At 41.3% G+C, this 23,929-nt stretch overlaps 1 protein-coding gene across 1 annotated transcript in view; it reads right to left on the bottom strand.

Moving 5' to 3' along the window:
* The window catches only part of tmeff2a (transmembrane protein with EGF-like and two follistatin-like domains 2a), a 70,998-nt gene extending 66,252 nt beyond the window's left edge, over positions 1 to 4,746 (bottom strand). Inside the window, exon 1 of the mRNA XM_018755809.2 lies at positions 3,788 to 4,746. Within this exon, the coding sequence (XP_018611325.1) occupies positions 3,788 to 3,965 (178 nt within the window). The 5' untranslated portion in view covers positions 3,966 to 4,746. The remainder of the gene's footprint in view (positions 1 to 3,787) is intronic.
* Positions 4,747 to 23,929: the final 19,183 nt, after the last annotated feature.

Raw genomic sequence — 23,929 nt, 5'->3', positions numbered from 1 at the left:
AAGTACACCGATCAGCCAAAACATTAAAACCATCTGCCTAATATTGTGTAGGTCCCCCTGGTGTCGCCAAAACAGCTCTGACCCATCGAGGCATGGACTCCACAAGACCTCTGAAGGTGTCCTGTGGTATCTGACACCAAGACGTTAGCAGCAGATCCTTTAAGTCCTGTAAGTAAGTTGTGAGGTGGGGCCTCCATGGATCGGACTTGTTTTTCCAGCATATCCCACAGATGCTCGATCGGATTGAGACCTGGGGAATTTGGATACCAAATCAACACCTTGAACTTTTTAACAATTTGTGCAGTGTGGCAGGGCACATTATCCTGCTGAAAGAGGCCACTGCCATCAGGGAAAGCTGTTGGCATGAAGGGGTGTACGGGATCTGGAACAATCTTTAGGTAGCTGGTACATGTCAAAGTAACATTCACATGAATGTCAGGACCCAAGGTTTCCCAGCACAACATTGCCCAGAGCATCACACTGTCTCTGCTGGCTTGTCTTCAACCCATAGTGCATCCTGTTGCCATCGCTTTCCCAGGTAAACAATGCACATGCAATCGGCCGTCCACATGATCTAAAAGAAAACGTGATTCATCAGAACAGGCCATCTTCTATTGCTCCATGGTCCAGTTCTGATGCTCACGTGCCCATTGTAGGCACTTTCGGCGGTAGATAGAGCATTGGATGCCAACCTGGACAAGGGCAGTCTTGATCGGTCTGCAGCTACATAGCCCCATACACAACAAGCTGTGATGCACTGTGTGTTCCGACACCTTTCTATTGTGGCCAGCATTAGGGTTTGCAGCAATTTGCTCCCCACGTGCATCAATGAGCCTTGGGTGCTCATGACCCCGTCACCACTTCACCAGTTGTCCTTCCTTGGACAACTTTTGGTAGGTACTAACTACTGTATACTGGGAACACCCCACAAAACCTGCTGTTTTGGAGATGCTCTGACCCAGTTGTCTAGCCATCACAATTTGGCCCTTGTCAAAGTCACTCAGACCCTTACTCTTGCCCATTTTTCTTGCTTCCAACACATCAAATTCAAGAACTGACTGTTCACTTGCTGCATAATATATCCCATCCCTTGACAGGTACAACTGTAACGAGATAATCAGTGTTATTCACTTCACCTGTCAGTGGTTTTAATGTTGTGGGTGATCGGTGTATAGTTAAGAAATTGGGAATTTAGTCTTGAAAAGTGCCTTTTACTTTAAAATTGTTGGTTTTTTTTCTTGCTATTCTTTTTGCAAGATTAATGTAAATGTGTTGAAGAAACCCTGCTGTTCAGCTTATCAACAGTCATAAACTTACTGAGTCAGTAGAGACATGCACAAAGCTATATCGATTCTACAGACACTACACACAATTTGCTGTTCTATTTACACCATAGACTGGTTGCTGTATGGACACCACACACTGCTAGCCTTTTGTATACAGGTACCACACACTGCTAGTCGGTTGGTCTAATGATACTGTTTCAGTAACATGTACTCAATCTAATGCAACCAACAACTGCTTCCTGGGCAGCTGGTCCGCATGCTTTCCCATTAGTGGTTATAACTGCTGTTTTGGAATCCAAAGGTTGCAGGGTCAAATCCCACCTCTAGCTGTAGTTTGCTAAGCCATGTGCTTATCTTAAATAGCTCCAGTAAAATTATCCAGCTATATAAATGGGTAAATAATTGTAGGTAGATTAACACTGTAAGTCACTTTGGAGAAAAGCATTAGCTAAATGAGTAAATGTAATTAAATGCAGGCAACCTGTGTAATAGTTCTATGAGATGAAGTGGACTGAAGAGCGAAAACAAAGTACATGTCAGACATTTAAAAACTTCCAGCAGGTGTACTCAAACTTTAGACTGGTACTGTACGACAGTATATAAGAGATCTATTAATTAGGAGTTAAATCTGTGTAGCAATTTTCATTATTAATTCTTGGGTTTACAACACTGTAAAATCAACACTAAACATTTCGAAAAGAACTAAAATAATGTGACAACTGTTTATAGCCAGGGGTGACACTGGCCTGTAGTAAAAGTGGGTGAATTCTCACAGCATACAGAACAGATAATCACAGATGTTCCACTCATTTCAAACAGTTCTGTATACTGGACTGTGCTGTAATAATAAATAAAAAAATGTATTAAAAAACTGCCTGCTGTTACATGCTGGGGGACCTGTGTTAGATATAAACATACATTTGTAAACTCAAGATTCCTGGTTCAAGTCTCTTAGCATGGTGCTTAAATAAACTGCTGCCATAAAATATCCAGCTGTGCAACTTTTTATGTTGCTTTGGATAAAACTGTCCATTAAGCAAAGAAACCATGATAATAGCAGTACACTGGAACACCTAAACAAAACGGCAGTGCATTTTTGTGGGATATGCTCACTATTAAAATACAGATGGGGAGCTATACGTATCACATCCTCAGTCCAGCTAACAGCACACTGTAACTGAATTCCCAAAGCAGTTCAGTGACACAGGAGAAATCATCCATTGGGTTCTGGAGTTTCTTCATTTCTTTGATCACAGAACCACGTACCAGTTTTAGACAATACCTGAAGAAAAATATATGGGTTACAGTATTAAACACTCTGCTTGCCAGATGTGTTTTCATTCTAACACAAAAAACTGTATCACATTTTGTAACTGGTAGTATTTGCATATTTTTCCATAACTGCTATTCCAATATATAATGTGATATGTGCTGTTTTATACATGTTCACAATAATCAAATGTTGTAGTCAGCATGTATTTGAACACACTTCCGTCGAAGAACATTTCAACAGCAGATGCAACAAATAGTTAATTTTTATTAAATATATACAATGTTGAGAGTGTTCATGGGGTGCAGTAATGTGACCTACAGTCACTATTTTCAGCTGTAATTTGACTGCTTTAATGTCCATATAGTCAATGGATGTAAAAACATTTAATTTTTGTTTTATAGGATCAACTAAAGGTGGATCCCACTTCCATGTGGTCATTAAACCTGCCAATGGCCAAGGCTGAGATGGTGAGGACTCTTAACGACGGCAAAAACCAGCCATTTCTTATTATAATTTACCACGACGGACCACGTTGCGCTTTTGTCCAGGGCAGCATACGATGCTTCACGCTAAGGCCACCGCTATAGCCACTACGCCACCCCCTGGACACATGATGAAAAATAGTGTAAAGTATGTAATTCCGACAATTCAACAACGGAAGGTTCATCAGTAGATGAACAGAGGAGAGAGGCCAAACAGGGATGATAATCTAAACATCGCACTGCGCGCAGAATAAATAAAAACGCGGCTGCGATTCATTTCCGTTTATTAATCAATCCCTGCGACGCTCTAAAGTTAAAACCCCCAAGTTTAATAAGTACGCGTCGCGGGGGGGGGGTCTGTGCGTGGCTGCGGCTTTTCGGCACGAGCGGCGCTCCCGCGCGGCTCGGACTGCGGCCGCGACGGGAAACTGCGCACATTCCCCCCGCGTCGCAAAACACACTGCTATTTCTCCATGGAGACACGGTGCAAGCGTTATGCTTTATTGCTATCATTGCCCGCGCGCTTTCCCAACCAACCAATGCATGCATCAAAATGACATGCAAAAAGTACTGCGTCGCCAGGTATGTTTATTGTGTCCGGGGTTTCCTGTCCCCCGTGACTTCAACACACGAGAGTGCGGCGGGCAACACGCACGTTGGTGCACCTTCTCGGCCACATAAGCAAAGCGCAAAAAAACATCCGTGTGTTTCTGTGACCGGGATGAGCGCGCTACCGCGCAGCTTACCGGAGCAGTTCCAGCCCGTAGGCGTCTGGCAGTCGCTCAGGGACGACGGGAACGCGTGCAGGTGCCGCACAGGTAACGCGGCGAAGACGGAGAGCGCGAGTAGCAGCCAGTCCCCCGCTGTCAGGCTCCGCTGCTGCGCGTGTCTGGGCTCCAGGAGTGTCGCCGCCGACAGACCCATCTCAGTTCCACGGCGCCCCCCGACCAGACGACCGACGCGGGCAGGAATGGCAGGCGCGTAGCGGCGACTCCAGTGCACGAGCGAACGATGCGAGCGGCGCGCTCAGCAGCGGGGGGAAGCGCATGTTCCGAGCGAGGCGACGCGCCCCATGGAGAACGGCGGCGTAGCGACGGATCCGCCCGGGCGATCGCGGTGGGCGGCGGTCCTGCGGGGAGATGAGGGCTCGTGAACTCGGCTGCGGGAGCGAAGCACACAGGTGGCGCCTTTTAACGGCACGGAGGCATAATAAAGGCGGAGAGACGAAGCGTCAACACATCCACGTTCAGCCTGGGCGAGGATCCCTCGCCTCGTACGCTACGGTCCTTTTCGGTACGAAGCTGCTCCCGCCCGGTCTCGCTGCCAGCCGCTGTGTCGCGCGTCGTGTCCGTGGGGTTCGGCCGATTGCGCTCCGCTGGATGCGACTCGCGGCTTTCCAGGCTGCCCGAGGTCACGTGGTGACGGCGCCCGTGGAGGGTGGGGGCGGTTGGACGCCGTTAGCCGGGCAGTACCTCTCGGTGATCGGCGATGCTGGGCGCGCAGCGCAGGCAGGTCCCCGCCAGGGTCCGACTCACCGACTGGGGCGTCTCGGCGCTTTCGGTGGGAGAGTGGAACGCTGCAGGGGAGCCGCGGGGGGCGCGACTCGTCACTGTCTCTGTCGCTTTCACTGTCGCTGCACCCACCCAGTGCTTCTTATTCGCACTCACATCATTGCAGGACTTAGTCTCACTGCGCATCCCCCGATGAACGCGTCCCGACTCGCACCTGTGCACGTGGGATATTCGAGCGATCGGCATTAAGCCACATTCCTGGGACGGGGGGGGGCTGTTCGATTTAGTGGTTAAAAAAGGTGGTCGGTCCGTAACTCCCAAATGTACCGTCAGACGACGCTCAGCGCTTTCGCATGCAGGTGGAGATGCTCCCCGGCGCGCCTGTAGATCCCTTTAATGACATTGACATTAGTCGTTTAGGAGAAGATTTTCTCGAAGCGACCTACAACTCAAAGGAAAAGTTAATTTTGAATTATGAAATCACAGCCACGCTTTCATTATATTTCCACGCTACGTGCTATTCCTGATTGGGGGGGACAACCTTTTGTGTCGCTAAATCCAGAGGTTCACGTGCGCACTATAATATTGTCAATCCAATACGTGAAGCCATAGTGTTTTAGCTCTCCCTCTCAACGCAATACCGATTATTCGTTTATCCAAAAGCGACTTATAACTTTAGGCTATTTACAATTACTTACCACCTTGGCTTGGCAATGGGGGGGGGTTCGAACCTTGGACCTCGGAGTTCGAAGCAACAAGTGTAACCAATACCAAACACGGTTTGGGCTATTTTGACAATTTATCTATTCATTGACGCACTTTCGTTGACCGCCGGTTCAAGTCAGGTATTCCGCGGGGCGGAGGCTATCCCGAAAGCGAGGGCCGCAAGTGTGTTTATTTATTTACACTTATTCAGTGGTGTTTCCATGGTTATGAAAGCATACTTTAAATTTTAAACATACAAGGCGTGATTTTTCATTCCAAGAGAATGTCTCTTAAGGACAACAGACTGTTTTTTTTTTTTTTTTTTAAACGAGCAGAGAGACATACAGTGGATGTCCAGGTTTTAAAACTCAGGTTTGTCCAGATACTTCACAAGATGTAGGGCAAAGCAGGAGATGAATGTCACCCCAGTGTCAAATTTGTAGAAGCGGTTCTCCTATGACAAACAGTGCTCGGTATAGGAGCTGACCGCTAGGCGGCGCTGCTGACAGCAATCAGTACAGGGATGGATGGTATTTTTTTATGAATGGCTAAGGTATCAATATGATTTTCATATCACTGTAAATACTGCAAAATACTCATCACTGTAGTGTTTCATTAAATAAAGTTCTTACACTTTTCATTTCTGGTTTTTGAGATAATGAAGAGTTTTAGTGAAATAGTAAAAAAAATATAGTTACTGAAATAAATTATTTGAATTTATTATCTTATGTGATGCGTTTAAAATGTAAATAAATATTCATGAACGCGACAAGCAACCTACCTTCAACAGGTTACCGTATTATTGGCAAACTCAAAGCGTGCTTAATGGACATGAGTTGTTCAGTGAAAGTTGTCCGCTAACTGAATCTCTATTAAGTTGAAACTCTATTTCCATTAATTTAAATGGATAAAATTACACTGTGTTCCCAGACTGCATCATACCCATTTACACCCTGTCCACTGGAGCATTGAGGGTAAAGTACTTTAATCAAGGGTGTCACAGCAGGACAGTGATTTGAACTGGGGCACCTTTGGACAACAGCACTAACACAACACTAGTTGTTGTGTAATGATGATGATGATAATCACCAGTGCCATTACTATTATAAAATACAGTAAATGTTTCTGAATTCTCTACATAAAAAGTGATGAATAACTGGAAAAAATATAGGATTTGAGGTGTGATGGAAAAGGCAACACACTGTTGCCATGACTGATTTGGGTTCAGTCATCCTTAACTTCTTTGGATGAGTCCCAGACAACTGCCACTGGACTCTGATTCACACCTTAAGTGTTCATCTGCCCTGCGCATTCAATTGTTTTGTAGTGTTTGTCCTTGTTAGTTGCTACCAGTCCCTTGACTATGTAGCATATCATTTGTTTATTAAATCGGACGTTTACCATGTTACACCACTGGAAAGAGATGCACACCTTTGATAATGCCCAGTGTACCCTCTGTATGAGATTGGGTAATGCCCATTTTGCATGCTGCATGCCAGGGGGTAATAATAAATGCATGTGAGATAGAGTTCGAAGGCAATTCTGATAACTGAGCCCAGGTGTTTCAGGTAAAATCCATTTTCTCATCTTTATTGTCTTTTACTCACCCTCCCCTCTCCAGGCTTTGCTTCCTCCAGACTGTCTGCTCTGCTTTCTCCTCTCCAGCCTCCTTTATTCTCTGAAACTCCCTCCCCCTACTGTACCTTCTCTCAGCTCCACCACTGCTACTTTTCACCTTCTGTCACATTCCACTCCTAGCTGTTCACGATTCTTCACATTTCCGTCTTTCCACCCCAACCCCCAACCCCATCCATTGGTGTCCAGTCTAGTTTGAGACGCGTTGATGGCAGTGAGCAAGAAGATGATGAAATTCATGGTCAGAAGGGACTGTGCTTAAAAATCACAGGCACCTCTCTGAGGATGCGGAGAGTGCATCAGTAGAACCCAACAGGTCTAAATGATGACGATGCTCTCACTTCCACTCTTTGGGTGATATCAGATCAACTAAGTTCAGAAATGAGGATAAAATGGCAAAAGGCGGCGATGACAGGAGCTGCTGGGGTAATCCCTAGTCAGAACATGAAAGAGAAGAGTCCAGGGCTTTTTTCTGTGTGTGTGTGTGTGTGTGTGTGTGTGTTGGGGGGGGGATCAGCTTGTCCTCTTGTATATAGTGTTGCCTGCATGTGTACATGACTGTACATCTGACAGTGAGAAGAGTGAGTGGATCTGTGATATTTCTATCCCTGGTTCAGGGTTGTGTTTTCTGCTTGTGTTGTGTGATTCAGACAGGTGGCCTGGTGTGTCTGTGCGTTTGTGTCTGTTTGTGGTATCCATGGGGCTGTATGCATGTCTGTGAATGGTGTAGGATTCTGCATGTTGTGTGTGTATGTCTGTTTTCAAGGGGCATTCTGCATTTGCTGAGTTTATCTTTTGAGGAAACCTGGTAAATATGCGCGTGTGTGTGTGTGTGTGTGTGTGTGTGTGTGTGTGTGTGTGAGAGAGATGGCGCAAGAAGGAGTATCTGTGTGCACATCTGTGATTGTGAGACGGAGAGAGGCGATGGAGGGAAAGATGGTGCCTCTGCATCGGAGTGTGTGTGTTCTCTCCAGGCACCAGAGATATGGGGAGGCAGCGTCTGTTATGTGCCCGCTGCTGTCAGCTCCTGGGAGAAGGTCTCTTTCTAGAGCAGCACTCCCCCTACAAGCCAATTAGCAGACAGGAGCAGGGGGTCCCAGGGCTGCCTTTATTCCACGACTGAAGCAGAGAAATATTCTCTTGCATAAAAACACCTTCGACTAATGGAATTTACTCAGGTTGGCCCTTCACATCCTCTGCGGATCTCCATGTGTTAGCGATCGTTGTCACTTTCTTGCCTTTCGCTCAGTATGAAAAGGCGACATGTGGTACATCTCACACCGATGACTGAATTCTCTCTTATTGCATCAGTAGGCTCCCTTGAATAATACTCAGTGGTTCATCAGTTATTCGTAACATGGTAGAATATATGTCTAATGAAAAAGTCTATTAAGGAGCATTAAAAAGAAAACAATGCCCATTTGCCTTTTATGAGTTATCTCTTAGTTGTAAAGCTAAAATAAAATGTAAACAAGCAAATAAAAATTCACAAATAAAATGTAAATGTAACAAACATTTTCCTCAGCGTGTGGAAAAATTAATAGAACAGACAAATAGCATAGTCGTGATTTACAAAATTAATTAGTTCCTGAAAAATGGTGCACATATCAAATTTTTCGGCTAATGAAAGCTTATTTCTCATTTTTTAAATGGGAAAAATAATAATCCATTCCCAGCCCTTCCTAAAACTCCAAACAGATTTTCCCACAATTTTAGTGCAAAAAGCCTACATTGGCATTTACATACGTTTATTTAACGGAAGCTTATCTCCAAAGTGACGTATATCTCCGAAAACTACACAATAGAACATTACAACTGTTACCCTTGCTGTCCTGCTTCCAGACCGTACTTGGAAAAGTCAGGGCAGTTTTCTATCTCTGCTGAAACCTTTAGCACAAGGGTTACTGCGCAATACTAAAATGTGTATAAACACCTGAAAAACCATCTGCGAAACTTTTCCTGCTAATTGCTCTGCTGTCCCTGCAATCAGTTGTATGGACAAATAACCGGTGAGTAAATTATCATTTTGTTCTGAATCGTAGCGCCCTACTAATATAACAATTTGAACAATGTCATACAAGGATGTGGACAAGCCCACTGTATTTATTTATTTATCTGGTATATTAATGCTAGGGTGGTGTAGTGGGTTTGACTGCATCCTGCTTTCTGGTGGGTCCCAGTCCCACTTGGGGTGCCTTTTTATAGACTGGCGTCCTGTCCTGGGTGCGTCCCCTCCCTCTCCAGTGTTACGCCCTGTGTTGCAGGGTTAGCTTCGGTTTGTCGTGACCCTTGCTTCGGTCAAATGGTTTCAGACACTGTGTGTGTGTATGTGTGTGTGTGTGTGTGTGTGTGTATATATATATATATATATATATAAATTCTCCCACATGCTGAGCAAGGTTTATGGCTGAAACGCATTTAAGTTATATTGTCACCTTTGTGTCCATAATATCTAAACAAATATGGTCACTACTGTGAGTGCTGGCCTTGTTTATATTTTGTTTTTTTTTTTTTTGAAGGCTTTGAGGCAAGCGCAAAATTATCTTTCTATTCATTGTAAAGCTACAAAGGTTACAAACATATAAATGACATAGTAGCTTTTGAGCCTTTATTACACGTCTGCTTTTTTTTCTTTAAGCAGCACATTTAAAAAAGTTGTTTGTACAGTATGTCACAACGAAACACACACGACTAACAGCCAGTAGTGTGCTCAGTACGTCCCGTGGAGTTCAAATTGTGACAGAAAGGCTGCTCTGTTAGTTATGTAAGTTGCCTTAGATGTAATTATTTAAATAAACATTTACATGAACATTTTTCTTCCATTGTGTGCTTAATCTACGTGTTAAAATTTTAAAATGCTTTCTTGTCGGAAATAAATCACAGGCGGCTGTGTAAATTCCACCAACATGCTGATGGATGTTGGCAGCATCATTACTTTTTAAGCTTATGGACAATGTTTTTGCATCTGTACTGCAAGAATACGTAAATTCCCAATGTCCACAGAGGAAACGACTATAACGATATATTTTTTTTCGAAGGCATGCTTGTCCAATTTGTCTTCTGGTTTCTGTTCTTAATGGTTATGATGGAAAACCAGTATAACCAGTGCTTGCGTTCCGCGCTATAGGAAGTCGTTCCACTGACCTGAAATTTCCAACATGTAAATAACAGAGAACAAAGTCTTCTACAGATACTGCCTCTATTTGGGATTTTTCCTTTAATTTGCTTCCACTGTGGCAATCCTTCTAGCGCAGTTACTTCATTTTATTTACTGTCATTTGAAAAAAAAACTGTTTACCTATGGCAAACTTCCTGACCCTTTGTTTTCATACCAGTTTGCCATATTTTTGCCCTCAAAGGAAGTGCGCAAACTTTTAAATAAACCAGATATAAGTCCATTAAAAGATTGCATCATTGTTTTCTTGAGCAAGGACCCTTTGTTATATATTTATTTTCTCTGTTTTGACTTGCTGTCTATACATACAGCCTGCACTTTTTTTCTGCCAAGCAAGCACAATTCCTCAAAGTTTATTTTGATTGTGGAATTATGTAACTTTTTGACATGTTCCAATGGTGTGCCTTTGCTCTGTGGGTTCTCACACAATATTAATGAAGCGGCAACGTCTGCGGCACCACTTTCTTTTCTCCTTACCTCGTGCTGGGCAGAGCTGCTTCATGTTGCTCCATATAGTGGCTATAGTAATGTTGTTGCTATTTGAAAAGAACAAAATGAGAGTTTTTGCTGTACAGACTTTGGAAGCTTCAATAAAGGTATAGTTCAGCTATGTACTGATGTCCTATATTAGCTAGAAAATACACATATTACCCACTGTTTGACCTTTTTAGCATATGAAACATGGCGAAGTGTGACAATACGTATCATGATTGGCATACAAAATGTTATGATTCACTGTTCCTATAGTAACAAAATTTGTTTGCTCACTTGGTAAAAGGAATTTATTTAGACTTCTATTACACACTTGCCTTTTGATGAAAAGAGTTTCATCCCTAGACGGCTAAATGATATAAATTACTTTAGACGTGAATCACTTATGCATGTGATAGAGAGAGTGTGTGTGCTTTATTAGAAGTGTGAATTGTCATTCTTGTGCGTTTTCTTCCAGACAATTGTAATAACACGTCAGGGATTAAGCTCCAGAGCCAATTTAAACAGGAGTCAGCTTTGAGCCAAAACGAACTCTGGATTAAAATCAGTCTGTTAAAAACAGCTCCCCAGTAGGTAGTACAGATACATTACATTTATTTATTGAGCGGACCCTTTTCTCCAAAGCAACTTCCAATGAACTCTATGTAGTGTTATAAGCTCACACACCTTATTCACTAAGGTGACTTACACTGCTAGATACACTACTTACAATGGGTCATTCATCCATACATCAGTGGAACACACACATACAGTCTCTCTGTCACTCACACACTGGGAGTGAACCTGAACAGCATATCTCTGGACTGTGGGAGGAAACCAGAGCACCCAGGGGAAACCCGCACCGACACAGGGAGAACATGCAAACTCTACACAGACTCAGCGGGGATCAACCCCATGTGCTCTCACACCACCCAGGTGTCGTAAGATAGCAGTGCTACTAGCCATGTTAACCTGTGCTATGATCATTCATTGATTCAGTTACAAAGTATACTAGATAGTAATAGGTCAATAATATTACCTTTTCCTGAAGAAATGTGTAATATGGAAAATATCACAATTGTAATAATGTAAAAATTTTTTAAGGATCATAAGATACTGGGACATTTTTTAAAACAATCCTAGCAGTGAAAAACCAATAACAATTCATATTATTCCTTAGTCCACTACTTTGAGCTCCATTTAGCATTCACCTTTGGACTGCTCCTGGAGAAAAGTTATCTCATACCTAGACCACTCATCAGTAAGTGTAGCATTAACTTTGTTTAGCTGATTACCAGATGTTTCCCTTCATAGCAACCTGTGTCATTCACAATTTTACACGTTTCTTAAGCTCTATACTTACGATGCTGAATCTCTCTCAACATTGAAGAAAGTTCTTCAAAGACATCTCTTTAGCATTCGTTTCTCCCCTGATCTCCCATGTGCTTGTTAAATGCTATGTTATCGTTTTTATTAATAACAATTAGAAAACTCATGTTATGTATACTGGTTTATACAGTGATTCAAAGACACTACAGCAAGGCCTGCCCTGGGAGTTGAACCAGCAGCCCCAGGGTCCTTAACACTTTCTGAACCTGCACAATCCCTGAGTAAGGATGTGCAAGAACAGATCAGCTTTTCAGGGGTTTTCTGCGGCAATCCCCGGAGAATCAAAGTCTCATTTCCTTTCAGCAAGTCTGGTTTCACTCATTGGCCCTGTTTTTATCGTGATGTTTATTCTCACTACAATGAAACACTTCAAAGTATGTTTACAAGAAAACAATATATTGTTCTCAAGTGTGCAGATTAGAGTAGCTGAATTTCTAGGAAGTGTTACCAAGGTGAGAGAGGTGGACTGGCTGGTGCAGCACTACTGCCAAGGAGTAGGAACATCATTACTGATGTGTGGAGGTTCGAGGGTATGGTAGTTATCCCCAGTGCATTTTAAATGTGATACCGGGCATTGCTAATGACTGGAACTGCAGGCAAGTGCAGTAAAAGGAAGAAGGTGGGGGTAAATTGATGCATGGTTTCTCTCAGTTTGCTTTTTAATGACCCTCTTCAATTGCGCCCCCTACTCTACCCTTCTCAGGCTTTGATCAGTTGAAGGCTAGTTCTAATGAGGTTGAAACTGTGGAAAACCCACATACAACATGACTGTTATTCCATACATCTCTACACTCTCACACCTCAACCACACTTGCAGGGTTGGGTACAACAATTTACTGCAAGGCTTCTCCAGCATAGGGGCATAACACACTGGATTTTTATGTCTTGGCACAACAAAAAATAAGCAGAAGTCTTTCATTTTTAATAAGGGTCAAAAATATGAGTTTTAATAGACAATGAAATTTGTCACAGTCCAAATAAATACATTATAAAAATTACTGTCATACTGCACTGTAACACTGATCATTAAAGAGTTTAATGATATAATATTAAGAGACTTTGTATGATCAGTATTTCTAAAATGCTGTTTTGCACATTGTATGCAGTTGTAAATTGTCAGCGACATCATTGTTCTCTAAAATGTATTTAATGTTTTTGTCAATATATTGGCCTCCTTTTTAACACTGTACCTCTCCCTCTGCAAAACATTTGTACCAGTAAATTATTAAATCCAATAAATTATGTAAATTACAAGTTAACATGTAAATTACAAAAAATTCTGCTAAATTCAAGTCTGTATTAAATTGTTAGTATTTGACAAGTACAGGTTTCCCTATTATATGGGCCTAATTTGCAATAAAAGTATATAATTTGTTCTTTTTTTTTCAGCACAACCTGCCTCCTTTACCTCCGGTGGTACCTTCCAATAGAAACACTGTGGCCATCTCATGAAAACTGGAGCTCCTACAAACAATTGCTTGCTCTATTCAATCCTCACTTATTTCCTGAGCTGCCTTGATTAGTAGGAGTTTATTTTCCACAATTGTTTCCAGAGCAAAAACAAACAATGGGAAGCTCAAAAGATTTAATTTGGTCAGCTGAGTTGGAGGTATGCACTGTTCATTTATTTATTGTTAGGGAAGCTGTTGCAGCTCTTTTGTTTTAAAACAACAATTTCAAAGTGAGATATGCTCACATGCCAGGACAAAGGATTTGCCAAAAGACTATTACACCAAACTTGGCCTACTTTGAGAAATGCGTTGGCCAAAAAATAATAAAAAAAAAAAAAAGCCAGAGAATCTCTTTATTATTATTATTTTATTTATTTATCGCTGTGGGTCCTTGATATCGATAATGAAGGAGCAATTGACTCAGAAGTAGGTATGTGCATGAAACTCCACAGTGACAGCTCCTGATGAGGACTGATGAGTTTTCCTGGGCCACTGCTGGGACTTACTGTAGTAGCTAATCACTTCTAAGCTCTGCTGGTGACAGCGGGTGACAGCAAGGTCACTGAAATAGACCGGTCTACTTGTGACAGCTAAGGTGCGGAAACAGCCTGTTCCACCGGCGAAACAGAGGTGTGTGAATAAGCTCAGCGACTGTCAGAGGAAATACACTTCCCTTTCTTCTTTCTTTATCATGTTGACTGTGGTTCAGCCCCATTTCTGCTTAAGTTATCTTAAGACTATTTCTTTTATTTATTCCCTTGTCCTCTCTTGTTCTTCTGTGGGGAACATCACTTTATTTCACTCCTGAAAATGGTACTTTGCCCCCTTTTCTCCCAGAGAGTGAATCAGCTGTGTATGTGGAAGGAACGAGAAGATGTGAACATGTGTGTGTGGGAAATTCTGGTACGAGAGGACGCGGGTTTGATCCTCGCTCAGTCTCTGTGGTAAGATGTTTAGACTTGAATTTCTTGTCAGGGAGACTTGCTTCCAGCAAGGCTATTCAAATTTTTCTATGATACTGTGTGTGAGGTGGGGAGGTGGTAAGGTGGCTGTGGGGTGTATTCTATATTGCAATGGGTAGGATTTTGTAGACAGTAGGGGAAAATACAGTTATTGGTTTTCTTACATAAGTCATATGGTTTATATTTTATTCTTTCAACACTTCTTTGTGCTGACAAACAGCTCTCCGACAAAACATCCACAAAAGCCGCATATCATAGTGAAAAACAGCTGTCATTGGGTGGATGTCTTGAACTAAAACCCTGATTCTGTCTGTCTTGCGGTTATTACACTTCAGTTGTTTGCCAGATGCTTTTATCCAAACTGATGCTGTTTTACTCACCTGCATACTTATATTTTTTGCACAGATTTTTTTGTTTCTGAAACCAAAAAATTAATTGCAATCTTGGATAAACTATTAATAAAAACCCTGCTTAATAGTAAACAATTGATTTTATTGGGAAATTAAAAAGGAGTCTGAAATCTGCAAATTCAAATTTTCCATTCTTCATAATCCATATTACAGCTAAAATAATTTGTCATATATATGTGTACCTTCATTAATTTAGAGATAGAAATCTAAGGGGTGATGGATTAAATTTTGCCTGAGGGTACTGAAGACCCTAGCACCGGTCCTGTCTGCAGGACACACAGAAAACAAGCTTGTAGAGTAGGACGAGGTACAGACTGTGGGGTGGCAGTGGAGGCCATGTAATCCCTTAGTTTGGTAGTGGCAGTAGGATGCCCTGGGATGTCTCAGGGCTTCTCCACACACACTGCTGAGGCTCAAGATCACTGCACTAATGTATACCAGACATCCTAATGTTACTTACCTCAAAATTAAAGAGAGTGTCAATTATATTGACCACAAGCATGGTTGGGGCCATTAACAAATATAGTAGCACTGATTGCTCCTTGATGATGTTAGGGATCCCATGTTTATTGTCAATAAAACTATTTGATTCGAGTATGAGCCCAGAGGCTGAGAGAAAGTACAGCATCCAAACTATTCAACTGAAACTGTAGCAGAAACAGGACTAACAGCTCTATTTCTTTTAAGTCAACTCAAGAAAACTGAAATTGTGCCTTAATGGCTAATTTGTTTGAGGAAATAGTTACAGAGAGGATATATTTTACAGTGAAAATATTTATGTTTTTCCGATCCACAAAAAATAAAAGTTACTTTAAAAAGCAGTCATAGGAAAAATTCCTTCAATTACAAAGTCTATGCTTGCTACAGCTGCACAAAATCTCTTTTTTTCTGGAATTAATACAGAGCCAGATTTGAGTTTAAGTAAGAAATTTTCATTACACCATTGGCTGTAGTTCAACTGAAGCTTTCCCGCTTTCAGTGTAGAAACACAAAGACCGTAATTATTTCCCTCACTAAATCCAGTGTTACACCATATCTTACATTTACACACTTGCTTGTAATTAAACACCTCAATGAACAGATTAAGTGCTCCCCCTTTGGAAGTTGTCTTACTGTTGAAATAACTGAATGCCAAATTTAATTACCCTCTTGACTAAACAGTGGTTGTTTCTAGTATATTTGGGGAGCCCAAGGTCATCGAATTAGGGTGTACTAACTTCTGAGCCTTAAGAGGGCAATAATGATTATGATCTCTACCATCGCTGCTTTCTAGTTTTTCTTTCTATTGCCTTGTAATGTTGAAGGAATCCACTGAAATTGAGGTTAGGGTGATTGTATGCCCTCTTTCACCATTTTCCATGAAATGCAAATTAACAGCTTTGTAAGCTTCAGGACATTTAGTTGTAGAAATTAAGGCAGGGTTTTTTATTATATAAGGTCATTTGTGATTTGTCACTCACAATTAGTTTTCTCTAGTATGTTAAAACTAAACATAATATAGTAAATGAAGATGGAGTACTGTGTTGAGCAGAGAACACAGTTAGTCATATTAAAAAAAGCTTTGATTTTCAGTTTTATACATGTGATGTATGTGAATGTATATTTTTGAAATAACATTTGCATCTTACTTAAGTGTTAAATATCACCCGACATTAACTTGCAGTCTTTTCAGTCAAAACTCAAGTTCCAAGATAGTGAGTTTATTTAATTGTAGTTACCCTATAGCTCTTCCGTCATTGTTATTAGTGACTGGTGAGAGTTTTGTTTTTATGAAAAATAAGTCTTTTAACTTCCATTATGCTAAAAAGTTCTGCTAGAACTTCCTTGTTCTCCCCATACTCTCATTATCTATAATTACTATCTCAGTGTTATCTCTGTGGGTGCTGTCTGTCTGCAGCCTCTATCTTTTATTATCTTCAGCAAAATGAGATATCTGTTTTGCATGGGTGCCATTAGTGACTGCGTCTGTCACCATGCCACTGTACATTCTCTGCAGCAGCCTCCTGGTATCTGCTGGCTTGAACCTCACCATGTGCAATCAGACTGGCTGTCCACTGTCATTACAAAGTGTGTGTTTGCTCTTGCAAAGTGCCCCAAGCTCAGGATTACTAGTATGATTTGCTAATGGGCCATTGCTCCGCCCTAATTGCAGTCCTCCAAAGCAGTAGCTGTAAGGCAACAAAATCTTAGTTTTTTTAAATATGGGAAAACAACAAAGTCCCCTTTCTCTGATTCACTAGCTCAGTTCAAATCAATGTGAAAGATCTTCATTAGCACCTTAAAATGCATCTTAAAAATTCATCCTTACATTATCATCCTAGCACAGTATGAGCTAATCATTTTTCTTTTAAAAATATTACCTGCTTATTTCATTTTTATATCCTATAAATAATATACATGAAGGTGTATTGATTCAAATCATACTTTCTCTTGCATGCTAAAGGTTATGGAAAGAAGCAGGTAAAATTACAATTACAGCAACTGGTAGTTATCACTAGCCTCCAGAGACCCAGCCATTCATTTCTGTCCACTGTAGAGGACATGTTTTTTAAAGTATAGCTCCTAAACAGTATGTGCTGTGATGCTGAGTCCCAGCGTATATTACAGGGTGAATTATTTTGCTTTTAAAGGATACTTAATGTTGACGGTGGGAATTTCTTAGAAATATATCCAAAATACTTTTTCTAGCCTGGTCTCAGGAGGCTATAGAATTTTACTATGAGAATGATTAGGGGGAATCCTGACTGCTAAACGAATATACCAAATTTTATTTACGTTTTTCTGACGCTATTTTACAACTATTTGCCCATTTATCCAGCTGGCTAATTTTACAGGAGCAATTTCAGAGTAAGTACCTTGCTCAAGGGTACCACAGCCAGACATAGGAACTGAACCTGCAGCTTCTGGATCTAAAGGTCTCAGCTCTAACTGCAGCTCTGTGCTACCAGCAGCCCCAGTATTTAAGCCATTTTTAAAATTACTTAAACTTACCAATGCCAAAAACCTTCATCTTGTGGCAACCATTTCTAACATCCCAGCTCAATCCTGTCCATGAATACGTCAGTTGTTTTTGATGTATTATGTTTACGTTTATTCACTTAGCAGACACTTTTCTCCAAAGCGACTTACAATCATGGATACTATGTAGTGTTACTAGCTTACACACCTTATTCACCAAGGTGACTTACGCTGCTAGAGACACTACTTACAATGGGTCACTCATCCATACATCAGTGAAACACACTCTCTCAGCATCACTCACACACTATATGCATTCATGGTAAAATTGAGATCCTGAACTTCAGGACAGTTCTTTAATAGTAGACTCCAGTCAAAAAATAGCAATGAAATGTTAGGCCCAAGCATCCAATCAGAGCATCAGCATGTGAAAGCTCCTCTGCAAACACTAGCGGTTACAATAATGTCTACAAAGGCACTGAAGCACCGATATAATTGTAACATGTATGACGTTAAAGTATGATTCTGTGTGTTTTCCAGAGTGTCTGTGTGTTTTCTGAGCATTCTGTGTCAGTATATTAGTTTACATAATACAGGATGTTTGATGGAAGTAAAGTCTTTCTGCTAAAAACACACTGCTGAACATCTGGGATGCTTACATCTGTGAGGGGTTGAGTATTGACTATCAGGGTACAACCAACAAAGAGAGGCTCAAGAAGACGATGTAGGTGGAAAAATAATGAGAAATCCAATGATCAAGGGAAAAACATGATCAAAGATGTAAAACACCTTGGAGAGCTGAGGTCATGGCACAAACCCCAGCTCAACCGGGTGAGACTGTAAACAGCAGGCCTTCCCAAGAGCCTCACTGTTTAGATGCAGGGTTATAGCTCAACTGCATGCAGACGCCTGTCAGTATTTCTGGTAAATATTTAGCAACACTCTGCCAAAATGTGACAGAAACGCTCCCAAATATGATAATATGTGAATTTCAGCTTGAGCCCTTTTCAGCAATTACTGTAGCATAATGTCTGTGTGTGACTGATGCTACATAACACAGGCAAACAAGTTCCTTTTATGGATAATCTCTGTGGATGACTGTATACTGCCCTGGAGATCTTCCTCCTGTTACTGAGTCAAGTTTGTGATAGAGGGCACATAACACATGGAGGCAGTCTCCCGCTAATGCGTCATTTCTGTGACTGATTGTACATCATCTAGGCAAACACTCCTATTACTGCGTCATTTGCTTTCATGCTCATGTATGGTGTATAACTTCATGATCATACCCAGATCAGCATTTACATAGCTGCTACTCCTGTATTGTATGTAAATGTTTGTTTACCTTTAAAAAAAAAAAAAAAAACTCTAGGAAGGTGATCATGATTAGTCTATCCTGAGTTTTGTGCACCTACTCATGCGATGAACATAGGTGCATAAAGTAGAAAGAAACAAATTAGGTTTACTTAAGAAACACATGTCTGAAACTACGTCTCTCTCCTAATGTGATGTACAAATTGTATTTTCTCTGAGATGTACGTCGCTTTAGAGGAAAGTGTCTGCTAAATAAATAAATGTAAATAAGTTGCCAGAATGGAAGAGGAGTATAAAATGAAGGCAGTTAGACAATAGCAACAAGACTGCTGGACACCTTGGGTCTTTGTGATCAGTAGAGTCATAAGCTAATCTGACATGTGGAAGGTACCGTCACAAGGGCAACATACAATACTCTTAGGTCACAACAACATGTGCTAGGAGTGCAGTTCTGAAGTGAAGTTCCACCTCTGTGATGCCCCAAACACAAGCCTCCAGCACATCCTATATAGCTGCCAGATTTCACAGTTAGCAGCATTATCAGAAGCTGGTGGAGATCCTAGAGACAAGCAGACAGGAAGCAAACGAAGGTCATCCTCAAAGTCATTCCGACTTTGTCAAGCAAGGAGTGATAGCACAGGGCATCACACAGAAGAAGACTGGAAAAGCATTCGCTCCTGGAAACAACTGGTCCATGACAGTAGACCTCAATAACCATCTCTGGTTTCCCACCAAAATTCTGACAACCCCAAAGGCCAGACTTAATGGTATGATCTTCAGCAGCCAGAACAGTCATGATGATGAAACTGACCATCCATAGGAGGAAGGCCTGGAGGTGGCTCATGATAGGAAGAGGCAGAAATGTTCAGAGCTTGTGTCCTAATGCAGGCAAAGAGGGTAACAAGCAATCATCTGTCTGCTGGAGGCAAGATGCCAAAGCTTTGTGGGGATATCTATTCAGCATCTACTGAGGGATAAGCTGAGGAAGGTACTGAAGGAGCTGGCTGAGGAAGCAGAAGAGGAAACTTCTGGCTGAGGCAAAGAAAGAAGGATAAAACTGGGGAGCACACTGTAAATGAAAACAGCTGGAGGACTCAGTGGAGAAAGGGAGAGAATTGCTATGGTCATAGAGTAAGGACAGCACCTAAAAGGGATTGATCCTGAGGCCAGGTACAAAGGGACACATGAAGAAGGAAAGTGCTAGTGCTGGCCAGAGCATGCCAGCTCTTTATTTTACACAGAGAAGAGCAGTGTGAGTTTCATTATGTGAGTAGTGTGGTCTATTACCGCATATTAAAAGCTGAACTAATCAGCAGTTGAGAGCAGGAACACAGACCTCTCCCCTTATGAGTGCCGCTCTGTGCACCATGAATAGTGGTTAAATTACTCACGTTGGGTAATTGGCCATCAGTGCTGAAAACGTCGTTCAGGTGCCCTACCTGGGAGCTAGAAGCCAGGGCTCACTCTGAGCCTCTGCCCTGTTTGTCTGAGAAGTGCCTCCACCTTGCCCACCTTTTGGCAAACAGCCAGCAGTGGAGCTCATAAAGATACACCAATCATGGCAACGGTCAGTCAGGGTGATCTGTCATTAAGAAATGCCTTCTTCTCATCTGTTCGTAATCTCCAGTCCGTCACACGCATGTAATCATTCGCACACATCCTCCACATGGCATATTTATACATTTAAATGCATTATCCACTTATAATGCTTGCCCGTTATACACATGATCAGAGAGTCAATCTGCTATGAATAACCCCATCTGTCTGTCTACACCCACCATCGGAAGAAGAGGGTAACACTGGGGAGGGGGAGGTATCCGTTAGAAAAAAAGCTGCCCTGTTATGAGGACTAGAAACCAAATGAATAACAGCTCACTGGGGACTTGTGATGGTAGACATAAGAAAAGAAAAATTATCAAGAGACATTATTTGCATTTGATGACATAATATCACCACGCTGTCATTGTAAGGGATGCTTTTACATTAAAAATATGAATAGTAATTATCTCATATTGTGAAAAATGTCAGTGTTAATGCTAATTATGCTTTATGCAGCTACTCGTGTAATGTAAATGTTTATGTTTAATAATTTTGTAATTAGAAATTGTTGAATAATGGATAAACCTTTATGCAGCTACTTGTGTGATGTATACTGGTTCATACTGTATGGTGGAATGTGACAAATGAGCTGTACTTCACAATCTTGTGTCTGCATCCAAGTCTCTCCTTATGTTGATGTAATGCAGTCAATATATTTTCCTCAGTGGTGTACGTCACTCTGGAGAAAAAAACGTCGGCTAAATTAATAAATGTAAATAATAAATGCAATTACATATTTTCTTCCTCAAAATTTGGCCTCAGAGATTTCCACTGGGAAAGCAAGAATGTGGTGCCATGGAAATCTGTTAGAAAAAGGTATACTGACAATATTTAGACAAGAGGCCAGGGACCAGGGATTATACATAGGAGACATGTGCTGCCCCCAGAAGCTAGACACTTCACAGTAGAAATCATGTGACATATACGCCAAAGAACCAGGATTCAGTCTACTGCCATTTGCAGTCTGCCCTCTTTAGAACCTCCCAACGTGACTGTGAGCCTTAGCTATCAGAAGGACCACTGAAATAGCACTGCTCTTTGAGACACAGAAACAAGTTGAAGTTCAGAATACAATTCAGGGTAAATACTTTTTTACTGGAAATAATTCAATATGTCAATGTGTTAAATACTGAAAATACTTTACTAATGACAATGAAACTTCACATAACCAAGCATAAAACTCACTAACCCTAACAAATGTCTTTTTTTCGTTTTTTTTTTTTTTTTTAACCACAAAGGCTACAAGCAAGCTATAAATCTACAACATACCAGATTTGTTAAACCCTGTGCATTGTCTCACCTATTCAGACCTTAAGAAAAATGAATGCATCATTATACAATTACAATGGATTGCGTCACTGGGCCCCAGTTGGTAAATGAGTCTGAACTGTGTTGCTGGAGACACCTGGTGTCCTTTAAATGACCGAGCTGCAGTGAATGGAGTGTGTGTTTGCAGGACCGCCGGAGACAGGCTCAGACACAGCACAGTTTGTTCATAAGAGTACTTTTGTAAATCTAATAGCGCATTTTCAACTTTAAGAAGAAACATACAGATGTACACAATGCCCTCCTCCTGAAAAATATAGGGATAAGGGATGGAAGGGTGGTCTCAGTGACGGTAAATACACCAACGCCTTTCCTGGCTTTGACGTTGTCCTCATAATTTTACTTAGTCCCACATCTGGCAATGGTGTGGATCACTTGTCACAGGCAATACTACAGAGACAGGATCATATGCATAAATCTTCCATCCATGCTTTCCAAGGGGTCTGCAAGGGCTCCCACCTCCCACTGCTCAGAATGGAATGATAAGGATCCACTTAGGCTCAGCTGGAGGAGACAAGACCCTCAGGGAGAGACAAGCTAAAAATACACATAAAGCGAGAGGGAGAGAGCAGGATGGAGAGAGAAATGAAAAAAAAGGACCCATTAAAGGAGACATGTTACACCAAAACACACCCACACACACACAGGGGTTTCCTCTAGAATGCTTCAAATGATCAGAAAAATCTGAAAAACTGGCCCCCCAAGTCAGCTGAGCTGGACAGAAGAATTGTACATACGTCTGTACTGTATTTATTATTTGAAGAAAAAATAAGGATCGTGGATTGTGGATCACCTCATTGCTACATTTCCCAGTAACACAGTATGGTTTTAAGTTACATCTTGCTCCACTTTAATGACAATGGCAGAACTTTTTAAATTGGGAAACACAATACTCAAATCCATTAAATATTTGTACAGAATGATAGTAATGAACAGACTTGTTTTATATGTTTCAGTCTTGAGTTAATTAGAATGTTGATGGGTCTGTAAAGTTTTGAGGAATTTTTTTGATTTCTGAACTAAAGCCCACATGAGTGCTCATTCTTCTATATTAGCAGCTCAGCCACAGATGTGTATCAACTGTGATTTGGTTCTGTAGGTCCCCAGGGAGTTCTTGAGGCTTTGGCAAATCCTAAAGCCAGCAGGAGTCAAGGATGATTAGGTCTCTCTAGGGACCCACTCTTGTTCATCTTTGACTTCCTGGATTCATCTCAAGCACAGGCATCAACTCACCAGACACAAAAAGTAATTATGTGATGAGTGTCCATTGCTTGGCTTATTGAAAACCTTGTACCTGCTGTATATTAAATTTGATTAAAGCATTATCCGGCTAACCGTTTTCTCAGACAGGAGAAAGGCTCCAGAGAGAAATTCTCAGGGACAAGCCAGTTTGCTGCAGCAATTCACTCCAAATGCTCCAAATGCCCGACTGTGACAAAAGGCCCCGGATGTCAGTTCTGGGACCGCCATAGGAGACGTGTGCCAAACGGGCCATTTCTCCAGAATCAATATGCCTCAAATGCATTACGCTGTGACTTGTTGTCTGCTCTGGGAGAAGCTGATGTGAGTTGTCTTGTAGGGGAAGAGTTCAACAAGGAAACGAGTGTTATGTTTCACACACAGTGTAAAGAGGGTAACATAAAACAATGGCAATACAGATCAACCATATGAGGTATGTCTGGAGTGGGGGAGATGGGGGTGGTGCTGAAATGTGTTTTTTGCATTAAAAAAAAAATTGTTTTCTTTTACATTTTCAAAAAGTAAATTTTGCTGTTTATTGCATATATCTTATAGCAACATCTAACAATTATATTTATGTAAAATCTTGGATAAAATGCAAGGATATAATACAGATTTGCAAACATAACTTTAGCTGTAATGTAATAATCTAAACACCCCTGCATAATGTGAAGGTTTACTTGAAGGTCAATTTAGAACTGTTTCATTGCGTTTATACAAATATCAGCATTATTCAACTATTT

Source organism: Scleropages formosus, chromosome 24 (genome assembly GCF_900964775.1).
Source record: "Scleropages formosus chromosome 24, fSclFor1.1, whole genome shotgun sequence".
Lineage (NCBI taxonomy): Eukaryota > Metazoa > Chordata > Actinopteri > Osteoglossiformes > Osteoglossidae > Scleropages > Scleropages formosus.
The sequence above is the reverse complement of the archived record's forward strand: the minus strand, read 5'-3'. Positions and strand labels throughout refer to the sequence as shown.